The 23,841-nt window shown below is 44.1% G+C and overlaps 1 protein-coding gene and 1 long non-coding RNA gene across 4 annotated transcripts in view; one reads left to right on the top strand and one right to left on the bottom strand.

Moving 5' to 3' along the window:
• Positions 1 to 104: 104 nt before the first annotated feature.
• On the top strand, positions 105 to 1,221 carry LOC127931595 (uncharacterized). The gene is made up of 3 exons (XR_008141883.1): positions 105 to 682; positions 825 to 926; positions 1,029 to 1,221. It is a non-coding gene; the product is annotated as an uncharacterized LOC127931595 (long non-coding RNA).
• A 717-nt stretch (positions 1,222 to 1,938) lies between these two features.
• The window catches only part of LOC118378899 (sorting nexin-17), a 118,950-nt gene continuing 97,047 nt past the window's right edge, over positions 1,939 to 23,841 (bottom strand). For 2 of the 3 annotated variants that reach the window (XM_052524566.1, XM_052524567.1), the window contains 7 exons: positions 22,913 to 23,005; positions 15,613 to 15,816; positions 10,073 to 10,213; positions 9,868 to 9,945; positions 9,707 to 9,781; positions 9,521 to 9,562; positions 1,939 to 8,498 (listed from right to left, as the gene is read on the bottom strand). In XM_052524566.1, coding sequence (XP_052380526.1) covers positions 8,379 to 8,498; positions 9,521 to 9,562; positions 9,707 to 9,781; positions 9,868 to 9,945; positions 10,073 to 10,213; positions 15,613 to 15,816; positions 22,913 to 23,005 — 753 coding nt within the window. In that variant the 3' untranslated portion in view covers positions 1,939 to 8,378. The remainder of the gene's footprint in view (positions 8,499 to 9,520; positions 9,563 to 9,706; positions 9,782 to 9,867; positions 9,946 to 10,072; positions 10,214 to 15,612; positions 15,817 to 22,912; positions 23,006 to 23,841) is intronic. The other variant, XM_052524568.1, reaches the window with a different exon arrangement.

Below are 23,841 nucleotides of genomic sequence, written 5' to 3'. Positions count from 1 at the left end.
TTTTCAGTACATTTATCTTAAGCCATCCATTTAATTTTGTTCGACAGACTATAACGGAGAGAACCGTTCAGAATATTAGGGATCAATGAAAGAAAACCGTCATAATATCAGTCCCCGTTTCACCAACTGGTAGATTTAAAAAATACCCCTCTTGTAGATTTTATTTAGGGTTAGGAAAGTGTTTAAAAACATATTTTAAGAGCCTTTATGCATGAAATAAGTGGTTTTATTCTTTCTATAAAATTGCCACATTCAATAATGCAACCCATGATATGCTGAAAGGTTAGTGGATCATAAGGAGAATAGCAGGTTATAACCCTCGTCTATAGCCTGCCGAGTATAGGTTATAACCTCGTCTATAGCCTGCCGAGTATAGGTTATAACCCTCGTCTATAGCCTGCCGAGTATAGGTTATAACCCTCGTCTATAGCCTGCCGAGTATAGGTTATAACCCTCGTCTATAGCCTGCCGAGTATAGGTTATAACCCTCGTCTATAGCCTGCCGAGTATAGGTTATAACCCTCGTCTATAGCCTGCCGAGTATAGGTTATAACCCTCGTCTATAGCCTGCCGAGTATAGGTTATAACCCTCGTCTATAGCCTGCCGAGTATAGGTTATAACCCTCGTCTATAGCCTGCCGAGTATAGGTTATAACCCTCGTCTATAGCCTGCCGAGTATAGGTTATAACCCTCGTCTATAGCCTATAGCCTGCCGAGTTATAGGTTATAACCCTCGTCTATAGCCTGCCGAGTATAGGTTATAACCTCGTCTATAGCCTGCCGAGTATAGGTTATAACCTCGTCTATAGCCTGCCGAGTATAGGTTATAACCCTCGTCTATAGCCTGCCGAGTATAGGTTATAACCCTCGTCTATAGCCTGCCGAGTATAGGTTATAACCCTCGTCTATAGCCTGCCGAGTATAGGTTATAACCCTCGTCTACAGCCTGCAGAGTATAGGTTATAACCCTCGTCTATAGCCTGCCGAGTATAGGTTATAACCCTCGTCTATAGCCTGCCGAGTACAGGTTATAACCCTCGTCTATAGCCTGCCGAGTATAGGTTATAACCCTCGTCTATAGCCTGCCGAGTATAGGTTATAACCCTCGTCTATAGCCTGCCGAGTACAGGTTATAACCCTCGTCTATAGCCTGCACGAACCATGGAACAGTGTGACGACACAGCCGAGTATGGCGCCATGAGTCCGGTTCAATCGTTTATGGCTTGGTCTGCATTCTGGTTCATCATCATAATAAGTAACCACATGGCTGTGACAGTGTTTAGAGGAAGCAAATTAAGGTAAATAAATGTTGTGATAATGTAGGCTATGCCAACTGAAGGGAACTAACAGTAAATGTAATGATAATGTAGTCTATACCAACTGAAGGGAACCGACAGTAAATGTAATGATAATGTAGTCTATACCAACTGAAGGGAACTAACAGTAAATGTAATGATAATGTAGTCTATACCAACTGAAGGGAACTAACAATAAATTGAATGATAATGTAGTCTGCCAACTGAAGGGAACTAACAGTAAATTGAATGATAATGTAGACTATACCAACTGAAGGGAACTAACAGTAAATGGAATGATAATGTAGACTATACCAACTGAAGGGAACCGACAGTAAATGGAATGATAATGTAGGCTATGCCAACTGAAGGGAACTAACAATAAATGGAATGATAATGTAGGCTATACCAACTGAAGGGAACTAACAGTAAATGGAATGATAATGTGGACTATGTAGATAACTGAGACACGGATCACTTTAGGTTTGATATGCAACACATCAGAAATCCTTCAATTTGAAGTAAGGATACTTGTCCCTCATCTGACACGCAGGCCCTTCACTAGTTTACACCAGTAGAATGAATGTTACATTCTGTTGTTCATCCAAGGCGAATACAAATACAGACTCAAGGTTGTTGGTATAATTTGGCACCTAAACATTTATTTAAATCCATTTAACAGTATAATATGGTGATGGGAACAACCAAAACAGAATCATCATGATACCCTATTTCCCATAGGGGTCTAAAGTAGTGCACTACATAGGGGTGCCATTGGGTCCTAATAAAAAGTAGTGCACTACATAGGGAATACTGTAGGGTGCCATTTTGGCCGATGCAAACAACATTCTCTGCAGAAAACATCCATCCATTTCATAAGAGCACAGTCTATGGGTTTACATTTCCTCGACTTGCCATGGCGCTACATTTGATCAGAACAGCTAGTTGAGATAACATTCTGCTTCCTCCTCATAGCCTTGTCCCAGATCTGTTTGTGCCGTTTGGCTCAATTTCCATAGCCTGGGTACTAGTCTGTTTAGCTAGCATGCCACTCATTTTATTCTGTGTGATTGAGAGTGGAAGGCTAATAACTAAGACAGACTGGTTGGTACCCAGGCTACTACAATGACCGTAGGCAAGACAACACAAGCGGCTCTTGGACCCCAAGGCGATCCTCCTATAGCTTTCTCCGTGTCTACTTATATTAGTATTCAATATATGGTAATACGAGACTAAGTATTGTTCATCAACGAGGAAAAAGCCTGGAATCCAGGTTACATTGATGCTAACAAAATGGGAATGTTTTGAATAAACTGCTGTGGAATCCAATTTAACAAAATGGTGTAAATGAATTTTTCCATACAGACTTTCATCTGTGTCCTTGGACATGAGATCACAGATTAAATATGTCCATTTTCAATTAAGCACCTCTTGAGATCATTGTTTATTCAAGAAAAATGTTACACAAACCCCCCAAAAACTTTGTTTGCTAAACTAACACAAATCAATAATCAAAATCAGACATGGTATTTTAATACACTTTTCATTACAACTAAAATAAAATAAATCATTCTGTAAACAATTGATTACATTTGATCTGTTTTTGATGACAAACTATTGACTATTCAGATGTTACTACAATGTTCAGAATATTTGACTGACATGTACCTCTACCTATAAGTCACTTTATACCATGGCTTTAAAACAAAAAGAAGTTTGTTGTGCAAAATGCTTTAGTAAACTATCATTTTGGCATTTATGAAGAACCACAAAACGAATTGGTGAGGAGGAGGGGGGGGGGGGTGAGAACAAGAAATTATGGATTTTCAGAACCCTTTGGAAATATTCCATGGCACCCTATTCCCTATGTACTGCACTATATAGGGAATAGGGTTATATAATGCCCTGGTCTAAAGTACTGCACTATATAGGGAATAGGGTTATATAATGCCCTGGTCTAAAGTACTGCACTATATAGGGAATAGGGTTATATAATGCCCTGGTTTAAAGTAGTGCACTATATAGGGAATAGGGTGGCATTTAAGGAAGCAGACCATTGTTTTTCATGCTCCACATTACTTAATAAATATCCATCTCCATCTGTAATACTGTGCAAAATTCTGGGTTCAGGAAGTGCAAGCAGTTCAGCCGACCAAATCGAACCACATCTCCTCCTGCAAGATTCTAGCTGGTGAGGTCGCATTAGCTAAGGCTGACACTTGGTTGGTGGGTTTTGCGTTTCGACCTATGGCAAAAACCCACAGTGGACCACAGGACCAGAAGTGGAAATGTTCCAATCATCTTTCTGGTAATATTAACAAGTCTGAAGCCTGTACTTGGAGATTCACATTAAAACTCATCCTAATCATCATTAAAACAGCACTGTTATGAAGTGGGGAAGATAAACAACACCCTACAAAGGAAGTTATTGGGAAAAACATTTTTGGCATATTGGCAACATTAACACTTACATTCCACAGATAAGTAACCCATTTCAAGAGCTAGAATTGACAACGTACCTTGGATTTCTGATGTGACAGAATTACAGGCTAAAAGAAAAGACACGGATGAAGACAAAGACACAAGGCCCCTTTTAGAATGAAGGAATGTCAGGACTCTCTATGGTAGAATGAAGGAATGTCAGGATGCTCTATGGTAGAATAAAGGAATGTCAGGACTATGGTAGAATGAAGGAATGTCAGGACTCTCTATGGTAGAATGAAGGAATGTCAGGACTCTCTATGGTAGAATGAAGGAATGTCAGGACTATGGTAGAATGAAGGAATGTCAGGACTATGGTAGAATGAAGGAATGTCAGGACGCTCTATGGTAGAATGAAGGAATGTCAGGACTATGGTAGAATGAAGGAATGTCAGGACTATGGTAGAATGAAGGAATGTCAGGACGCTCTATGGTAGAATGAAGGAATGTCAGGACTATGGTAGAATGAAGGAATGTCAGGACTATGGTAGAATGAAGGAATGTCAGGACGCTCTATGATAGAATGAAGGAATGTCAGGACTATGGTAGAATGAAGGAATGTCAGGACGCTCTATGGTAGAATGAAGGAATGTCAGGACTATGGTAGAATGAAGGAATGTCAGGACGCTCTATGGTAGAATGAAGGAATGTCAGGACGCTCTATGGTAGAATGAAGGAATGTCAGGATGCTCTATGGTAGAATGAAGGAATGTCAGGACGCTCTATGGTAGAATGAAGGAATGTCAGGACGCTCTATGGTAGAATGAAGGAATGTCAGGATGCTCTATGGTAGAATGAAGGAATGTCAGGACTATGGTAGAATGAAGGAATGTCAGGACGCTCTATGGTAGAATGAAGGAATGTCAGGACGCTCTATGGTAGAATGAAGGAATGTCAGGACTATGGTAGAATGAAGGAATGTCAGGACTATGGTAGAATGAAGGAATGTCAGGACTATGGTAGAATGAAGGAATGTCAGGACTCTCTATGGTAGAATGAAGGAATGTCAGGACTCTCTATGGTAGAATGAAGGAATGTCAGGACTATGGTAGAATGAAGGAATGTCAGGACGCTCTATGGTAGAATGAAGGAATGTCAGGACTATGGTAGAATGAAGGAATGTCAGGATGCTCTATGGTAGAATGAAGGAATGTCAGGATGCTCTATGGTAGAATGAAGGAATGTCAGGATGCTCTATGGTAGAATGAAGGAATGTCAGGATGCTCTATGGTAGAATGAAGGAATGTCAGGACTATGGTAGAATGAAGGAATGTCAGGACGCTCTTTGGTAGAATGAAGGAATGTCAGGACGCTCTATAGTAGAATGAAGGAATGTCAGGACGCTCTATGGTAGAATGAAGGAATGTCAGGACTATGGTAGAATGAAGGAATGTCAGGACTATGGTAGAATGAAGGAATGTCAGGACGCTCTATGGTAGAATGAAGGAATGTCAGGACTATGGTAGAATGAAGGAATGTCAGGACGCTCTATGGTAGAATGAAGGAATGTCAGGACGCTCTATGGTAGAATGAAGGAATGTCAGGACGCTCTATGGTAGAATGAAGGAATGTCAGGACGCTCTATGGTAGAATGAAGGAATGTCAGGATGCTCTATGGTAGAATGAAGGAATGTCAGGATGCTCTATGGTAGAATGAAGGAATGTCAGGACGCTCTATGGTAGAATGAAGGAATGTCAGGACGCTCTATGGTAGAATGAAGGAATGTCAGGATGCTCTATGGTAGAATGAAGGAATGTCAGGACGCTCTATGGTAGAATGAAGGAATGTCAGGACGCTCTATGGTAGAATGAAGGAATGTCAGGATGCTCTATGGTAGAATGAAGGAATGTCAGGACTATGGTAGAATGAAGGAATGTCAGGACGCTCTATGGTAGAATGAAGGAATGTCAGGACGCTCTATGGTAGAATGAAGGAATGTCAGGACTATGGTAGAATGAAGGAATGTCAGGACTATGGTAGAATGAAGGAATGTCAGGACTCTCTATGGTAGAATGAAGGAATGTCAGGACTCTCTATGGTAGAATGAAGGAATGTCAGGACTATGGTAGAATGAAGGAATGTCAGGACTATGGTAGAATGAAGGAATGTCAGGACGCTCTATGGTAGAATGAAGGAATGTCAGGACTATGGTAGAATGAAGGAATGTCAGGATGCTCTATGGTAGAATGAAGGAATGTCAGGATGCTCTATGGTAGAATGAAGGAATGTCAGGATGCTCTATGGTAGAATGAAGGAATGTCAGGATGCTCTATGGTAGAATGAAGGAATGTCAGGACTATGGTAGAATGAAGGAATGTCAGGACGCTCTATGGTAGAATGAAGGAATGTCAGGACGCTCTATAGTAGAATGAAGGAATGTCAGGACGCTCTATGGTAGAATGAAGGAATGTCAGGACTATGGTAGAATGAAGGAATGTCAGGACTATGGTAGAATGAAGGAATGTCAGGACGCTCTATGGTAGAATGAAGGAATGTCAGGACTATGGTAGAATGAAGGAATGTCAGGACGCTCTATGGTAGAATGAAGGAATGTCAGGACGCTCTATGGTAGAATGAAGGAATGTCAGGACGCTCTATGGTAGAATGAAGGAATGTCAGGATGCTCTATGGTAGAATGAAGGAATGTCAGGACGCTCTATGGTAGAATGAAGGAATGTCAGGACGCTCTATGGTAGAATGAAGGAATGTCAGGATGCTCTATGGTAGAATGAAGGAATGTCAGGACGCTCTATGGTAGAATGAAGGAATGTCAGGACGCTCTATGGTAGAATGAAGGAATGTCAGGATGCTCTATGGTAGAATGAAGGAATGTCAGGACTATGGTAGAATGAAGGAATGTCAGGACGCTCTATGGTAGAATGAAGGAATGTCAGGACGCTCTATGGTAGAATGAAGGAATGTCAGGATGCTCTATGGTAGAATGAAGGAATGTCAGGATGCTCTATGGTAGAATGAAGGAATGTCAGGACTCTATGGTAGAATGAAGGAATTTCAGGACGCTCTATGGTAGAATGAAGGAATGTCAGGACGCTCTATGGTAGAATGAAGGAATGTCAGGACGCTCTATGGCAGAATGAAGGAATGTCAGGACGCTCTATGGTAGAATGAAGGAATGTCAGGATGCTCTATGGTAGAAAGTCATATATGAAGACCAGGGGTTGGAACTGGTTCAGGGAACAGAACAGAAAAATAACTACATTTTCTGAGGAACAGAACCAGAACCGAGAATGGAAGTGATCAATACTGTTCCAGAACAGAACCATTCTTCTAAAAGCATGGGAACTGGTTGATAACGCTCTTTTACATTCTGGGTATTTTTCATTCCCACAAAAACAAAAAAAAACGCAACAGAGCACCAATGCAAAGCCCTCACTTTATCACTCAGGAAGTAATTCCAGTGTCTGTCTGTGCCTGCCAGCTGAACGTCTTTGCCAGTGTGTTTGTCGGCTACCTGCCCCTCCCTCTGAAGCATAGTCTACTGTAGCTACTGATGTTACAAGCATGGATTTCTGGAATTTACTATGATCCCTGTCCAGCATTCATTTCTATGACTGTCAGCTAGCTGGACAGAGTGAAGAGACTATAGATGACTGTCAGCTAGCTGGACAGAGTGAAGAGACTATAGATGACTGTCAGCTAGCTGGACAGAGTGAAGACACTATAGATGACTGTCAGCTAGCTGGACAGAGTGAAGACACTATAGATGACTGTCAGCTAGCTGGACAGAGTGAAGACACTATAGATGACTTATCAAGCTGGACAGAGTGAAGAGACTATAGATGACTGTTAGCTAGCTGGACAGAGAGAAGAGACTATAAATGACTTATCAAGCTGGACAGAGAGAAGAGACTATAAATGACTTATCAAGCTGGACAGAGAGAAGAGACTATAAATGACTTATCAAGCTGGACAGAGTGAAGAGACTATAGGTGACTGTCAGCTAGCTGGACAGAGAGAAGAGACTATAAATGACTTATCATCAAGCTGGACAGAGAGAAGAGACTATAGATGACTGTTAGCTAGCTGGACAGAGAGAAGAGACTATAAATGACTTATCAAGCTGGACAGAGAGAAGAGACTATAAATGACTTATCAAGCTGGACAGAGAAAAGAGACTATAAATGACTTATCAAGCTGGACAGTGAAGAGACTATAGATCACTTATCAAGCTGGACAGAGAGAAGAGACTATAGACGTAGGCTCATTATCACTGATACACAGCTTCCACTTGGTTTTAGTCATTTCAACGTCAATTGAGTGTTTCACAGCATGACCCCCGTGGATTAGACTGCAGACTGTAATTTTAGTTTTATTTGTTCTTGATATTTTATTAAGTTGAATACGTGGAGATTGTAGGATTGTAAAACAGGTTAGACAGTGGGTAGTCAGTCATCCTGTACCCGAAACACATAAGATAGATGGCAGTCTTTGTGAAGCTGATACGACAAGACTGATCTTAAGGCAGGCAGCAGACTCCCAGGAAGGGCTACAATCTTACAGAATCAGAGAATCCGCTCGGCTCAGCTTGGAATCTTTGCAGATTGCGTTCGACAGGTGGAGGGTGGGGACGGGGTGAATATTACAGGTCATCGTCCCCGATCCCCTCGAAGGCATAGTTGCCATGGAAATCGTTGCCGCTGATGTCATTGGCTGAGTTGGAGGCGCTGATCCCTCTGAGAGACACAGAGCTCAGCTTAGTCTGAGAGAGAGAGAGAAACAGAGACATCGTGTTAGAGCAACAGTCACTTTACACATTTCCATATCGACCCCCAGCCACCTAAAACAGAGACTCATATCGACCCCCAGCCACCTAAAACAGAGACTCATATCGACCCCCAGCCACCTAAAACAGAGACTCATATCGACCCCCAGCCACCTAAAACAGAGACTCATATCGACCCCCAGCCACCTAAAACAGAGACTCATATCGACCCCCAGCCACCTAAAACAGAGACTCATATCGACCCCCAGCCACCTAAAACAGAGACTCATATCGACCCCCAGCCACCTAAAACAGAGACTCATATCAACCCCCAGCCACCTAAAACAGAGACTCATATCGACCCCCAGCCACCTAAAACAGAGACTCATATCGACCCCCAGCCACCTAAAACAGAGACTCATATCGACCCCCAGCCACCTAAAACACCTAAAACTAAAACAGAGACTCTCGACCCCCAGCCACCTAAAACAGAGACTCATATCGACCCCCAGCCACCTAAAACAGAGACTCATATCGACCCCCAGCCACCTAAAACAGAGACTCATATCGACCCCCAGCCACCTAAAAAAACAGAGACTCATATCGACCCCCAGCCACCTAAAACAGAGACTCATATCGACCCCCAGCCACCTAAAACAGAGACAGACCCCCAGCCACCTAAAACAGAGACTCATATCGACCCCCAGCCACCTAAAACAGAGACTCATATCGACCCCCAGCCACCTAAAACAGAGACTCATATCGACCCCCAGCCACCTAAAACAGAGACTCATATCGACCCCCAGCCACCTAAAACAGAGACTCATATCGACCCCCAGCCACCTAAAACAGAGACTCATATCGACCCCCAGCCACCTAAAACAGAGACTCATATCGACCCCCAGCCACCTAAAACAGAGACTCAACCATAGAGATCAAATGGTTTACTGTTAATTGTGATTCTCTATGTAATTCTGTGGACTTGACATTTGGGAGATCAAAGCAGGAACATTACTCACTGAGAGTTTGACAATCTGTTCTCGGTTTGGGTCAGGAGAGTCCTGCAGGAGAGAGGAAGGTCACAAATAAGGTGAAACATCAAGTAGAAGATCTTTCCATTCAAAAAAATGTCTAAACGTGTTCTCTCCGGGGGTGTACGGTAATCAGTGGTATATATCATAGACCCGTGCAGTCCTCGTTCTTACCAGTAGAGGGGGGGATTTCACAGCTTGCTGACTTTCAGACCGATGCAGGGGGCCATTGTGACGTTTCCTTAGCATCTGAACAAGACATAATGAATACAGGAAGTCAGAACACGAGTTAACTTAAGGTGGATCTGTCCAATCACCAAAGACCAAACACGCACCTTCTTGATGCTTCCTCCGGACTTCTTCACCATCAGCTCATCAACCATCGACTGAAGACAGATGCTCATCATGATTGCCTGAAAACACACACACACACACACACACACACCAACTCTAGATATTTCATTCAATAGCAGCAGAGGTCAAACTCCTACTTCTTGGGTGACTCCATATTGACCTGACCTCTAAACCCTAACCTCTGACCTGTGGGCTGGTGATGGTGACCCACTGGAGACGATCTTTGCTCATCAGATACTCAAAGGCCAGCTCCAACTTCACCTCACACTTGGCTGAAGAGCAGGGGCCCGGGGTTGGGGAGGATGAGCCATTCACTACCGGGACCTGCTGCGGTTGGGAAAGGAGACAGGGTCACTATGGTTGGACACCACCACCATCATCATCATCGTCATCATCATCATCCCAACTCAAGCAGTCTGTGCAGCTAATGAATGCCTACACTACAGAGAATGTAATGTTAGCTAAAGGACAGAGGGTGAAGGTACAATCAGATGCTGTGAGCATAGCACTCGGGTCAAAAGTAGTGCACTACTACATAGGACTCGGGTCAAAAGTAGTGCACTACTACATAGGACTCGGGTCAAAAGTAGTGCACTACTACATAGGACTCGGGTCAAAAGTAGTGCACTACTACATAGGACTCGTCTCCCATAGGACTCGTCTCCCATAGGACTCGTCTCCCATAGGACTCGGGACTCGTCTCCAATAGGACTCGGGACTCGTCTCCAATAGGACTCGGGACTCGTCTCCCATTGGACTCGGGACTCGTCTCCCATAGGACTCGGGACTCGTCTCCAATAGGACTCGGGACTCGTCTCCCATAGGACTCGGGACTCGTCTCCCATTGGACTCGGGACTCGTCTCCAATAGGACTCGGGACTCGTCTCCAATAGGACTCGGGACTCGTCTCCCATAGGACTCGGGACTCGTCTCCCATAGGACTCGGGACTCGTCTCCCATAGGACTCGGGACTCGTCTCCAATAGGACTCGGGACTCGTCTCCCATAGGACTCGGGACTCGTCTCCCATAGGACTCGGGACTCGTCTCCCATTGGACTCGGGACTCGTCTCCCATAGGACTCGGGACTCGTCTCCCATAGGACTCGGGACTCGTCTCCCATAGGACTCGGGACTCGTCTCCCATAGGACTCGGGACTCGTCTCCCATAGGACTCGGGACTCGTCTCCCATAGGACTCGGGACTCGTCTCCCATAGGACTCGGGACTCGTCTCCCATAGGACTCGGGACTCGTCTCCCATAGGACTCGGGACTCGTCTCCCATAGGACTCGGGACTCGTCTCCCATAGGACTCGGGACTCGTCTCCCATAGGACTCGGGACTCGTCTCCCATAGGACTCGTCTCCCATAGGACTCGGGTCAAAAGTAGTGCACTACTACATAGGACTCGGGTCAAAAGTAGTGCACTACTACATAGGACTCGGGTCAAAAGTAGTGCACTACTACATAGGACTCGGGTCAAAAGTAGTGCTCTACTACATAGGACTCGGGTCAAAAGTAGTGCACTACTACATAGGACTCGGGTCAAAAGTAGTGCACTACTACATAGGACTCGGGGTCTCAAAGGACTGGACTACTCCCATAGGACTCGGGTCTCCCAAGGAGTAGTGACTACTCCCATAGGACTCGGGTCTCAAAAGTAGTGCACTACTACATAGGACTCGGGTCTCCCATTGGACTCGGGAGTCTCCATTGGACTCGGGACTCGTCTCCCATAGGACTCGGGACTCGTCTCCCATAGGACTCGGGACTCGTCTCCCATAGGACTCGGGACTCGTCTCCCATAGGACTCGGGACTCGTCTCCCATAGGACTCGGGACTCGTCTCCCATAGGACTCGGGACTCGTCTCCCATAGGACTCGGGACTCGTCTCCCATAGGACTCGGGACTCGTCTCCCATAGGACTCGGGACTCGTCTCCCATAGGACTCGGGACTCGTCTCCCATAGGACTCGGGACTCGTCTCCCATAGGACTCGGGACTCGTCTCCAATAGGACTCGGGACTCGTCTCCAATAGGACTCGGGACTCGTCTCCCATAGGACTCGGGACTCGTCTCCCATAGGACTCGGGACTCGTCTCCCATAGGACTCGGGACTCGTCTCCCATGGGACTCGGGACTCGTCTCCCATAGGACTCGGGACTCGTCTCCCATAGGACTCGGGACTCGTCTCCCATAGGACTCGGGACTCGTCTCCCATAGGACTCGGGACTCGTCTCCCATAGGACTCGGGACTCGTCTCCCATAGGACTCGGGACTCGTCTCCAATAGGACTCGTCTCCAATAGGACTCGGGACTCGTCTCCAATAGGACTCGGGACTCGTCTCCCATAGGACCAGGGCTCTGCAGTGGGTCGTTTGGGACGGATATACACCGTCTCGTCATCATAGTGCTAGCTCACTAGCCCTCTCCTTCTGGAAAAAACGGTCCGTTTCCACTTCATCCTCAAGCCCCCTGGGTAATGAGATGGAACAAGAGATTCTATTCTAAGTTGAGATGTGTTTTTTCAGATGCTCCTCCCAGTAATGTACAGCTGCTGCATTAGGATGTTTGGAAATAGTTTGATTGGAGAGGAACACTCATTAAATATGACTAGGATCCCTGAGGGAGAGTTTAGTAGAACCATTAACTACTGGTCCATGTAGTGGGGGGGGCGGAACTAAACCATGTTCCCTGTTACTGGATGCCATTCAGCCACAAGGGCATTAGTGAGGCCGGGCACTGTTGTTGGACGATTAGGCCTGGCTCGTAGTAGGCGTTCCAATTCATCCCAAAGGTGTTCGATGGGGTTGAGGTCAGGGCTCTGAGCAGGCCAGTCAAGTTCTTCCACACCGATCTCAACAAACTATTTCTGTATGGACCTCGCTTTGTGCACAGAGGGCATTGTCATGCTGAAACAGGAAAGGGCCCTTCCCCGAACTGTTGCCACAAAGTTGGAAGCACAGAATCGTCTAGAATGTTATTGTACACTGTAGCATTAAGATTTCCCTTCACTGGAACTAAGGGGCCCGAACCAATGAAACAGCCCCAGACCATTATTCCTCCTCCACCAAACTTTACAGTTGGCACTATGCATTGGGCCAGGTAGCGTTCTCCTGTCATCCGCCAAACCCAGATTTGTCCGTCGGACTGCCAGATGGTGAAAAGCGTGAGTCATCACTCCATCACTATTTACACCACTTCAAGATGTTAAGCTTGTGTGCGGCTGTTCGGCCATGGAAACCCATGGATCTAACGATGAGCAGTTTGGAACCTTAAGGAGGTCTTTATAAAGGTTAGAGAGATTATAGAGATCTTTATAGAGGTTACAGAGGTCTTTATAGAGGTTAGAGATATTATAGATGTCTTTATAGAGGTTACAGAGGTCTTTATAGAGGTTAGAGATATTATAGATGTCTTTATAGAGGTTACAGAGGTCTTTATAGAGGTTAGAGAGATTATAGATGTCTTTATAGAGGTTACAGAGGTCTTTATAGAGGTTAGAGAGATTATAGAGGTCTTTATAGAGGTTACAGAGGTCTTTATAGAGGTTAGAGATATTATAGATGTCTTTATAGAGGTTACAGAGGTCTTTATAGAGGTTAGAGAGATTATAGATGTCTTTATAGAGGTTACAGAGGTCTTTATAGAGGTTAGAGATATTATAGATGTCTTTATAGAGGTTACAGAGGTCTTTATAGAGGTTAGAGATATTATAGATGTCTTTATAGAGGTTACAGAGGTCTTTATAGAGGTTAGAGAGATTATAGATGTCTTTATAGAGGTTACAGAGGTCTTTATAGAGGTTAGAGAGATTATAGAGGTCTTTATAGAGGTTACAGAGGTCTTTATAGAGGTTAGAGATATTATAGATGTCTTTATAGAGGTTACAGAGGTCTTTATAGAGGTTAGAGAGATTATAGATGTCTTTATAGAGGTTACAGAGGTCTTTATAGAGGTTAGAGAGATTATAGAGGTCTTTATAGAGGTTATAGAGATTATAGAGGTCTTCATAGAGGTTACAGAGGTCTTTATAGAGGTTAGAGATATTATAGAGGTCTTTATAGAGCTGCTTTATAGAGGTTATAGAGCTGCTTTATAGAGGTTATAGAGCTGCTTTATAGAGGTTATAGAGCTGCTTTATAGAGGTTATAGAGCTGCTTTATAGAGGTTATAGAGCTGCTTTATAGAGGTTAGAGAGGTCTTTATAGAGGTTAGAGAGATTATAGAGGTCTTTATAGAGTTGCTTTATAGAGGTTATAGAGCTGCTTTATAGAGCTGCTTTATAGAGGTTATAGAGCTGCTTTATAGAGGTTATAGAGCTGCTTTATAGAGCTGCTTTATAGAGGTTATAGAGGTGCTTTATAGAGGTTATAGAGCTGCTTTATAGAGGTTATAGAGCTGCTTTATAGAGGTTATAGAGCTGCTTTATAGAGGTTATAGAGCTGCTATATAGAGGTTATAGAGCTGCTATATAGAGGTTATAGAGCTGCTTTATAGAGGTTATAGTGCTGCTTTATAGAGGTTATAGAGCTGCTTTATAGAGGTTATAGAGCTGCTTTATAGAGGTTATAGAGCTGCTATATAGAGGTTATAGAGCTGCTATATAGAGGTTATAGAGCTGCTTTATAGAGGTTATAGAGCTGCTATATAGAGGTTATAGAGCTGCTTTATAGAGGTTATAGAGGTGCTTTATAGAGGTTATAGAGGTGCTTTATAGAGGTTATAGAGGTCTTTATAGAGGTTAGAGATGTGCTTTATAGAGGTTATAGAGCTGCTTTATAGAGGTTATAGAGCTGCTTTATAGAGGTTATAGAGCTGCTTTATAGAGGTTATAGTGCTGCTTTATAGAGGTTATAGTGCTGCTTTATAGAGGTTATAGAGCTGCTTTATAGAGGTTATAGAGCTGCTTTATAGAGGTTATAGAGCTGCTATATAGAGGTTATAGAGCTGCTATATAGAGGTTATAGAGCTGCTTTATAGAGGTTATAGAGCTGCTTTATAGAGGTTATAGAGCTGCTTTATAGAGGTTATAGAGCTGCTATATAGAGGTTAGAGAGGTCTTTATAGAGGTTAGAGATGTGCTTTATAGAGGTTATAGAGCTGCTATATAGAGGTTATAGAGCTGCTATATAGAGGTTATAGAGGTGCTTTATAGAGGTTAGAGATGTGCTTTATAGAGGTTATAGAGCTGCTATATAGAGGTTAGAGAGCTGCTTTATAGAGGTTATAGAGGTGCTTTATAGAGGTTATAGAGGTGCTTTATAGAGGTGTGTGAAGACAGTCAAACTGTAGTCAGGCAATGACCTGTCTTTCGTCCTACATTGGCACTTTACATGTCCCTTCCTGCTTCCTGTACCATACGCCTTAGAATGAGCATACAGCTGTCTGGCTGGGTGATAAAGGGGCTCTGTGGGGTTGTGTGTAAGTGGTCAGTTTACCCAGAGGAGAGGAATAGAAGCATGTGTGTGGCACACTACAGAGGGGGGGGGGACAAATGGGAGAACCACACTTGTTTTAATGAGAGGGAGGGGAAAGGGGGAAGTGAGAGGTCACGCTAACACCAATTTCGGTCATAATTTGGATGGATTCCAAAACGAATGATGAAATTGGTTCCCCTCCCCTGTAAAACTGACCGTAGAGAACAACTTCCCTCTACTCTAAATTCAGCATTCAGAGGACACTTAAAATGGAGAGTAGAGTAACGTAATTTGGGGGAGGGTTACGTACAGACGAAGTGACCCTCCAGCACCTCATGCGCGTGACCTTGAAGCTCCCCTCCTTCATCTGTTCATTGGGCAGCTTGACCTGGAAGTTAAGCTCGTTGTTGCCAGCGGAGACGATCACGTGACAGCCCTTCTCCGGGAAGTCTGTCACGCACGGGTCAAACTTGATGTAGCCGAAGTATTTCAGCGTCTGACCGAGCCTAATGAACTGGAGAAACAGGCAGACATCATAGCCTAATGAACTGGAGAAACAGGCAGACATCTTAGCCTAATGAACTGGAGAAACAGGCAGACATCCTAACCTAATGAACTGGAGAAACAGGCAGACATCATAGCCTAATGAACTGGAGAAACAGGCAGACATCCTAACCTAATGAACTGGAGAAACAGGCAGACATCCTAACCTAATGAACTGGAGAAACAGGCAGACATCCTAACCTAATGAACTGGAGAAACAGGCAGACATCATAGCCTAATGAACTGGAGAAACAGGCAGACATCATAGCCTAATGAACTGGAGAAACAGGCAGACATCATAGCCTAATGAACTGGAGAAACAGGCAGACATCTTAGCCTAATGAACTGGAGAAACAGGCAGACATCATAGCCTAATGAACTGGAGAAACAGGCAGACATCAGAGCCTAATGAACTGGAGAAACAGGCAGACATCAGAGCCTAATGAACTGGAGAAACAGGCAGACATCATAGCCTAATGAACTGGAGAAACAGGCAGACATCATAGCCTAATGAACTGGAGAAACAGGCAGACATCATAGCCTAATGAACTGGAGAAACAGGCAGACATCATAGCCTAATGAACTGGAGAAACAGGCAGACATCCTAGCCTAATGAACTGGAGAAACAGGCAGACATCCTAACCTAATGAACTGGAGAAACAGGCAGACATCTTAGCCTAATGAACTGGAGAAACAGGCAGACATCTTAGCCTAATGAACTGGAGAAACAGGCAGACATCATAGCCTAATGAACTGGAGAAACAGGCAGACATCCTAACCTAATGAACTGGAGAAACAGGCAGACATCATAGCCTAATGAACTGGAGAAACAGGCAGACATCATAGCCTAATGAACTGGAGAAACAGACAGAAATCATAGCCTAATTAACTGGAGAAACAGGCAGACATCATAGCCTAATGAACTGGAGAAACAGGCAGACATCCTAACCTAATGAACTGGAGAAACAGGCAGACATCCTAACCTAATGAACTGGAGAAACAGGCAGACATCCTAACCTAATGAACTGGAGAAACAGGCAGACATCTTAGCCTAATGAACTGGAGAAACAGACAGAAATCATAGCCTAATTAACTGGAGAAACAGGCAGAAATCATAGCCTAATGAACTGGAGAAACAGGCAGACATCCTAACCTAATGAACTGGAGAAACAGGCAGACATCTTAGCCTAATGAACTGGAGAAACAGACAGAAATCATAGCCTAATTAACTGGAGAAACAGGCAGACATCCTAGCCTAATGAACTGGAGAAACAGGCAGACATCCTAACCTAATGAACTGGAGAAACAGGCAGAAATATTAGCCTAATGAACTGGAGAAACAGGCAGACATCTTAGCCTAATGAACTGGAGAAACAGGCAGAAAGACACGAACTAGCAGAATGAACTGGAGAGACAGGCAGAAAGACACAAACTAGCAGAATGAACTGGAGAGACAGGCAGGAAGACATGAACTAGCAGAATGAACTAGAGAGACAGGCAGAAAGACATGAACTAGAGAGACAGGCAGAAAGACATGAACTAGAGAGACAGGCAGAAAGACATGAACTAGAGAGACAGGCAGAAAGACATGAACTAGCAGAATTGTTACGGATACAGTTATCCTGTGTCTGTGTGTATCCTGTGTGTGTGTTTCTTTTCTCTCCTTCTCCCCTCACAGGTGAAAATCATCACTCCCCAATCAATCATCAATCAGAAGACACACCTCCTCCTATTTCCTGACCTATCACAGTTCCTTCCCCATGGTTTAAAAACCCCATCATTTGTTTGTTCTGGAGCTCAGCTCAGCTCAATCTCTCTGTAATGCCATGTCTGTAGGTCTCTGTGTTTCACTCTCGCTTTGTGTCTTAACCTCTCTTTTGTTTAAAGCACTTCATAGCACTTTGTCATCACCTGTGAGTATTGTTTTTGGTTATGGTATTTGTTTGTTGCTGGTGGGAAAAGGGGGAAACCAAGACAAGTCGCCCATGGGCATACACTACCCGTAGGTGAACTTTGTTAAATACACTAGTTAGAACTGGGCGGACCACCCACTGTATTTTTGGTTAGTTAGTTAGCTGTTGTTAAAGTAGGCTAGTCTAGCTTAGGGGTGTGTTTTTGTATACTTATTGTTTCTTTCCTTGGGTCCAGCTCAGCCCCTTTTCCTGCTCCCCCCCATTACCGTGTGTTTATAAATAAACCTAGAGTTTGACGGTAGATTTCTGTTGTTGTGGTTATTTCGTTCACACTTTTACTTTGTCACAATAATAATTTGCATGAGTTATGTTACGGGTCTCATTACCATCCCCCCTAGACCGTCGGGCCAAAAGGGATTCGTAACAAGAATGAACTGGAGAGACAGGCAGAAAGACACGAACTAGCAGAATGAACTGGAGAGACAGGCAGAAAGACATGAACTAGCAGAATGAACTGGAGAGACAGGCAGAAAGACATGAACTGGAGAGACAGGCAGAAAGACATGAACTGGAGAGACAGGCAGAAAGACATGAACTAGAGAGACAGGCAGAAAGACATGAACTGGAGAGACAGGCAGAAAGACATGAACTAGAGAGACAGGCAGAAAGACATGAACTGGAGAGACAGGCAGAAAGACACGAACTAGCAGAATGAACTGGAGAGACAGGCAGAAAGACATGAACTAGCAGAATGAACTGGAGAGACAGGCAGGAAGACATGAACTAGCAGAATGAACTCGAGAGACAGGCAGAAAGACACGAACTAGCAGAATGAACTGGAGAGACAGGCAGGAAGACATGAACTAGCAGAATGAACTAGAGAGACAGGCAGAAAGACAATAACTAGCAGAATGAACTGGAGAGACAGGCAGAAAGACATGAACTAGCAGAATGAACTAGAGAGACAGGCAGAAAGACATGAACTAGAAGAATGAACTGGAGAGACAGGCAGAAAGACATGAACTAGAGAGACAGGCAGAAAGACATGAACTAGAGAGACAGGCAGAAAGACATGAACTGGAGAGACAGGCAGGAAGACATGAACTAGAGAGACAGGCAGAAAGACACGAACTGGAGAGACAGGCAGAAAGACATGAACTAGAGAGACAGGCAGAAAGACATGAACTAGAGAGACAGGCAGAAAGACATGAACTAGAGAGACAGGCAGAAAGACACGAACTGGAGAGACAGGCAGAAAGACATGAACTGGAGAGACAGGCAGAAAGACATGAACTGGAGAGACAGGCAGAAAGACATGAACTAGAGAGACAGGCAGAAAGACACGAACTGGAGAGACAGGCAGAAAGACATGAACTAGAGAGACAGGCAGAAAGACATGAACTAGAGAGACAGGCAGAAAGACATGAACTAGAGAGACAGGCAGAAAGACATGAACTAGAGAGACAGGCAGAAAGACACGAACTGGAGAGACAGGCAGAAAGACATGAACTAGAGAGACAGGCAGAAAGACATGAACTGGAGAGACAGGCAGAAAGACATGAACTAGAGAGACAGGCAGAAAGACATGAACTAGAGAGACAGGCAGAAAGACATGAACTGGAGAGACAGGCAGAAAGACATGAACTAGAGAGACAGGCAGAAAGACATGAACTGGAGAGACAGGCAGAAAGACATGAACTAGAGAGACAGGCAGAAAGACATGAACTGGAGAGACAGGCAGAAAGACATGAACTAGAGAGACAGGCAGAAAGACATGAACTGGAGAGACAGGCAGAAAGACATGAACTAGCAGAATGAACTGGAGAGACAGGCAGAAAGACAAGAACTAGAATAATGAACTGGAGAGACAGGCAGAAAGACATGAACTAGAGAGACAGGCAGGAAGACATGAACTATAGAGAGACAGGCAGAAAGACATGAACTAGCAGAATGAACTCGAGAGACAGGCAGAAAGACACGAACTAGCAGAATGAACTCGAGAGACAGGCAGGAAGACATGAACTATAGAGAGACAGGCAGAAAGACACGAACTAGCAGAATGAACTCGAGAGACAGGCAGAAAGACAAGAACTAGAAGAATGAACTGGAGAGACAGGCAGGAAGACATTGGCTACACCACTGGTCACAAACTTCTACAATAGCTTCATTTTTAATCCAAAATGTCTTCCTAAAGGGAGTATTGGAGATAAAAATCGGTTAACTACTAAATTGTGCGACTACCTACAAAAGTTACTATGTAGTTGATTGGAAGCCATTGCTCCACTTTATAACTAATACACAGGAGATTTAGCCTCCAACCCATTCAACTTCTTCTTCTTCTATAATTCTGTCACTCTGCACCAGCTTGGTAGAAGAAGAAGAGGGATATAGTTCTAGGAGACAGTCTTGGTAGAAGAAGAAGAGGGATATAGTTCTAGGAGACAGTCTTGGTAGAAGAAGAAGAGGGATATAGTTCTAGGAGACAGTCTTGGTAGAAGAAGAGGGATATAGTTCTAGGAGACAGTCTTGGTAGAAGAAGAAGAGGGATATAGTTCTAGGAGACAGTCTTGGTAGAAGAAGAAGAGGGATATAGTTCTAGGAGACAGTCTTGGTAGAAGAAGAAGAGGGATATAGTTCTAGGAGACAGTCTTGGTAGAAGAAGAAGAGGGATATAGTTCTAGGAGACAGTCTTGCAGTGATGTCAGGATATAGTTCTAGGAGACAGTCTTGGTAGAAGAAGATCCAGGATATAGTTCTAGGAGACAGTCTTGATCATCTTTAGAAGAAGAGGGATATAGTTCTAGGAGACAGTCTTGGTAGAAGAAGAAGAGGGATATAGTTCTAGGAGAACAGTCTTGGTAGAAGAAAAGAGGGATATAGTTCTAGGAGACAGTCTTGGTAGAAGAAGAAGAGGGATATAGACAATGGAGACAGTCTTTTAGAAAAAAGAGGGATATAGTTCTGGAGACAGTCTTGGTAGAAGAAGAAGAGGGATATAGTTCTAGGAGACAGTCTTGGTAGAAGAAAAGAGGGATATAGTTCTGGGAGACAGTCTTGGTAGAAGAAAACCCCCATGGGATATAGTTCTGGGAGACAGTCTTGGTAGAAGAAGAGGGATATAGTTCTAGGAGACAGTCTTGGTAGAAGAAGAAGAGGGATATAGTTCTAGGAGACAGTCTTGGTAGAAAGAAGAGGGATATAGTTCTGGGAGACAGTCTTGGTAGAAGAAGAACCCCCATGTTGGATATAGTTCTGGGAGACAGTCTTGGTAGAAGAAAAGATGGATATAGTTCTGGGAGACAGTCTTGGTAGAAGAAACAGAGGGATATAGTTCTAGGAGACAGTCTTGTAGAAGAAGAGGGATATAGTTCTAGGAGACAGTCTGGGTAGAAGAAAACCCCCATGGATATAGTTCTAGGAGACAGTCTTGGTAGAAACACCCCCAGAGGGATATAGTTCTGGGAGACAGTCTTGGTAGAAGAAACAGAGGGATATAGTTCTAGGAGACAGTCTTGGTAGAAGAAGAAGAGGGATATAGTTCTAGGAGACAGTCTTGGTAGAAGAAGAAGAGGGATATAGTTCTAGGAGACAGTCTTGCTGCTAGAAGGGTGTTGCTAAGAGGGATATAGTTCTAGCTGACAGTCTTGGTAGAAGGGGTGTTGAGGGATATAGTTCTAGGAGACAGTCTTGGTAGAAGAAAAGAGGGATATAGTTCTAGGAGACAGTCTTGGTAGAAGAAGAAAGAGGGATATAGTTCTAGGAGACAGTCTTGGTAGAAGAAAACCTCCATGGATATAGTTCTAGGAGACAGTCTTGGTAGAAACAAGAGGGATATAGTTCTAGGAGACAGTCTTGGTAGAAGAAACACCCCCAGGGATATAGTTCTAGGAGACAGTCTTGATCCATGTTGCTAGAAGAAGAAGAGGGATATAGTTCTAGGAGACAGTCTTGGTAGAAGAAGAGGGATATAGTTCTAGGAGACAGTCTTGGTAGAAGAAAAGAGGGATATAGTTCTAGGAGACAGTCTTGGTAGAAGAAAAGAGGGATATAGTTCTAGGAGACAGTCTTGGTAGAAGAAGAAGAGGGATATAGTTCTAGGAGACAGTCTTGGTAGAAGAAGAAGAGGGATATAGTTCTAGGAGACAGTCTTGGTAGAAGAAGAAACAGGGATATAGTTCTAGGAGACAGTCTTGGTAGAAGAAGAAAGAGGGATATAGTTCTAGGAGACAGTCTTGGTAGAAAACCTCCATGAGGGATATAGTTCTGGGAGACAGTCTTGGTAGAAGAAACACCCCCATAGTTCTAGGAGACAGTCTTGGGTAGGGGGAAGAAGAAAGAGGGATATGTTCTGGAGACAGTCTTGGTAGAAGAAGAACCCCCATGGGATATAGTTCTGGGAGACAGTCTTGGTAGAAGAAAACCCCCATGGGATATAGTTCTGGGAGACAGTCTTGGTAGAAACAGATGGGATATAGTTCTGGGAGACAGTCTTGGTAGAAGAAGAAGAGGGATATAGTTCTGGGAGACAGTCTTGGTAGAAGAAACACCCCCATATAGTTCTGGGAGACAGTCTTGGTAGAAGAAGAAGAGGGATATAGTTCTGGGAGACAGTCTTGGTAGAAGAAAGGGACCCCCATAGTTCTAGGAGACAGTCTTGGTAGAAACACCCCAAGAGGGATATAGTTCTGGGAGACAGTCTTGGTAGAAGAAACACCCCATGAGGGATATAGTTCTGGGAGACAGTCTTGGTAGAAACAAGAGGGATATAGTTCTGGGAGACAGTCTTGGTAGAAAACCTCCAGAGGGATATAGTTCTGGGAGACAGTCTTGGTAGAAAAGAAGAGGGATATAGTTCTGGGAGACAGTCTTGCTAGAAGAAGAACCCCCATGGATATAGTTCTGGGAGACAGTCTTGGTAGAAGAAAAGAGGGATATAGTTCTAGGAGACAGTCTTGGTAGAAGGGGGGATATAGTTCTAGAAACACCCCAGTCTTGGTAGAAGGGAAGGGGATATAGTTCTAGGAGACAGTCTTGGTAGAAGAAGAAGAGGGATATAGTTCTATGTTGCTGACAGTCTTGGTAGAAGAAGAAACAGGGATATAGTTCTAGGAGACAGTCTTGGTAGAAGAAGAAGAGGGATATAGTCATACTTACTTCTTTCTTGGATCCTCTCTCCTGCAGTGATGTCAGCTGCCTGTGCTGGTCCTTGTTAACGAGGATCCAGCTTCTATCTATGTCAGACACCGTCTAGGGAGAGGAGTGAGACGAGGATCATCTTTCTGCCCCAAACCCTCCTCATAGAGGCTTCAGAACCAACTGTTCGTCAGTTTAAGTCAAACATTAACTATTCCACTGTTGAATTCAACACCAAAACACACATATTTGGCAGCTGCATACACACATATACAAGTCATTGACACACACATTGCAGACAATGGTAAACAGACAATTCTCTCTTTCCCCCAAAAAATATTGCATCCTTTGGCCCATAACATTAGCTAAGCCCCCACACAGAGCCAAGACAGCAGCCAGATCAGATGAACCATTTCTGAAATGCTCTAGAAACACCTCCATGTTGCTGCTGTATCTGGGTAGGGGGTGTTGCTATAGAAACACCTCCATGTTGCTGCTGTATCTGGGTAGGGGGTGTTGCTATAGAAACACCTCCATGTTGCTGCTGTATCTGGGTAGGGGGTGTTGCTATAGAAACACCCCCATGTTGCTGCTGTATCTGGGTAGGGGGTGTTGCTATAGAAACACCCCCATGTTGCTGCTGTATCTGGGTAGGGGTGTTGCTATAGAAACACCCCATGTTGCTGCTGTATCTGGGTAGGGGTGTTGCTATAGAAACACCCCATGTTGCTGCTGTATCTGGGTAGGGGTGTTGCTATAGAAACACCTCCATGTTGCTGCTGTATCTGGGTAGGGGTGTTGCTATAGAAACACCCCCATGTTGCTGCTGTATCTGGGTAGGGGTGTTGCTATAGAAACACCCCATGTTGCTGCTGTATCTGGGTAGGGGTGTTGCTATAGAAACACCCCCATGTTGCTGCTGTATCTGGGTAGGGGTGTTGCTATAGAAA

Source organism: Oncorhynchus keta, chromosome 8, assembly GCF_023373465.1.
Source record: "Oncorhynchus keta strain PuntledgeMale-10-30-2019 chromosome 8, Oket_V2, whole genome shotgun sequence".
Lineage (NCBI taxonomy): Eukaryota > Metazoa > Chordata > Actinopteri > Salmoniformes > Salmonidae > Oncorhynchus > Oncorhynchus keta.
This window is presented reverse-complemented; position numbering and strand designations above follow the sequence as displayed.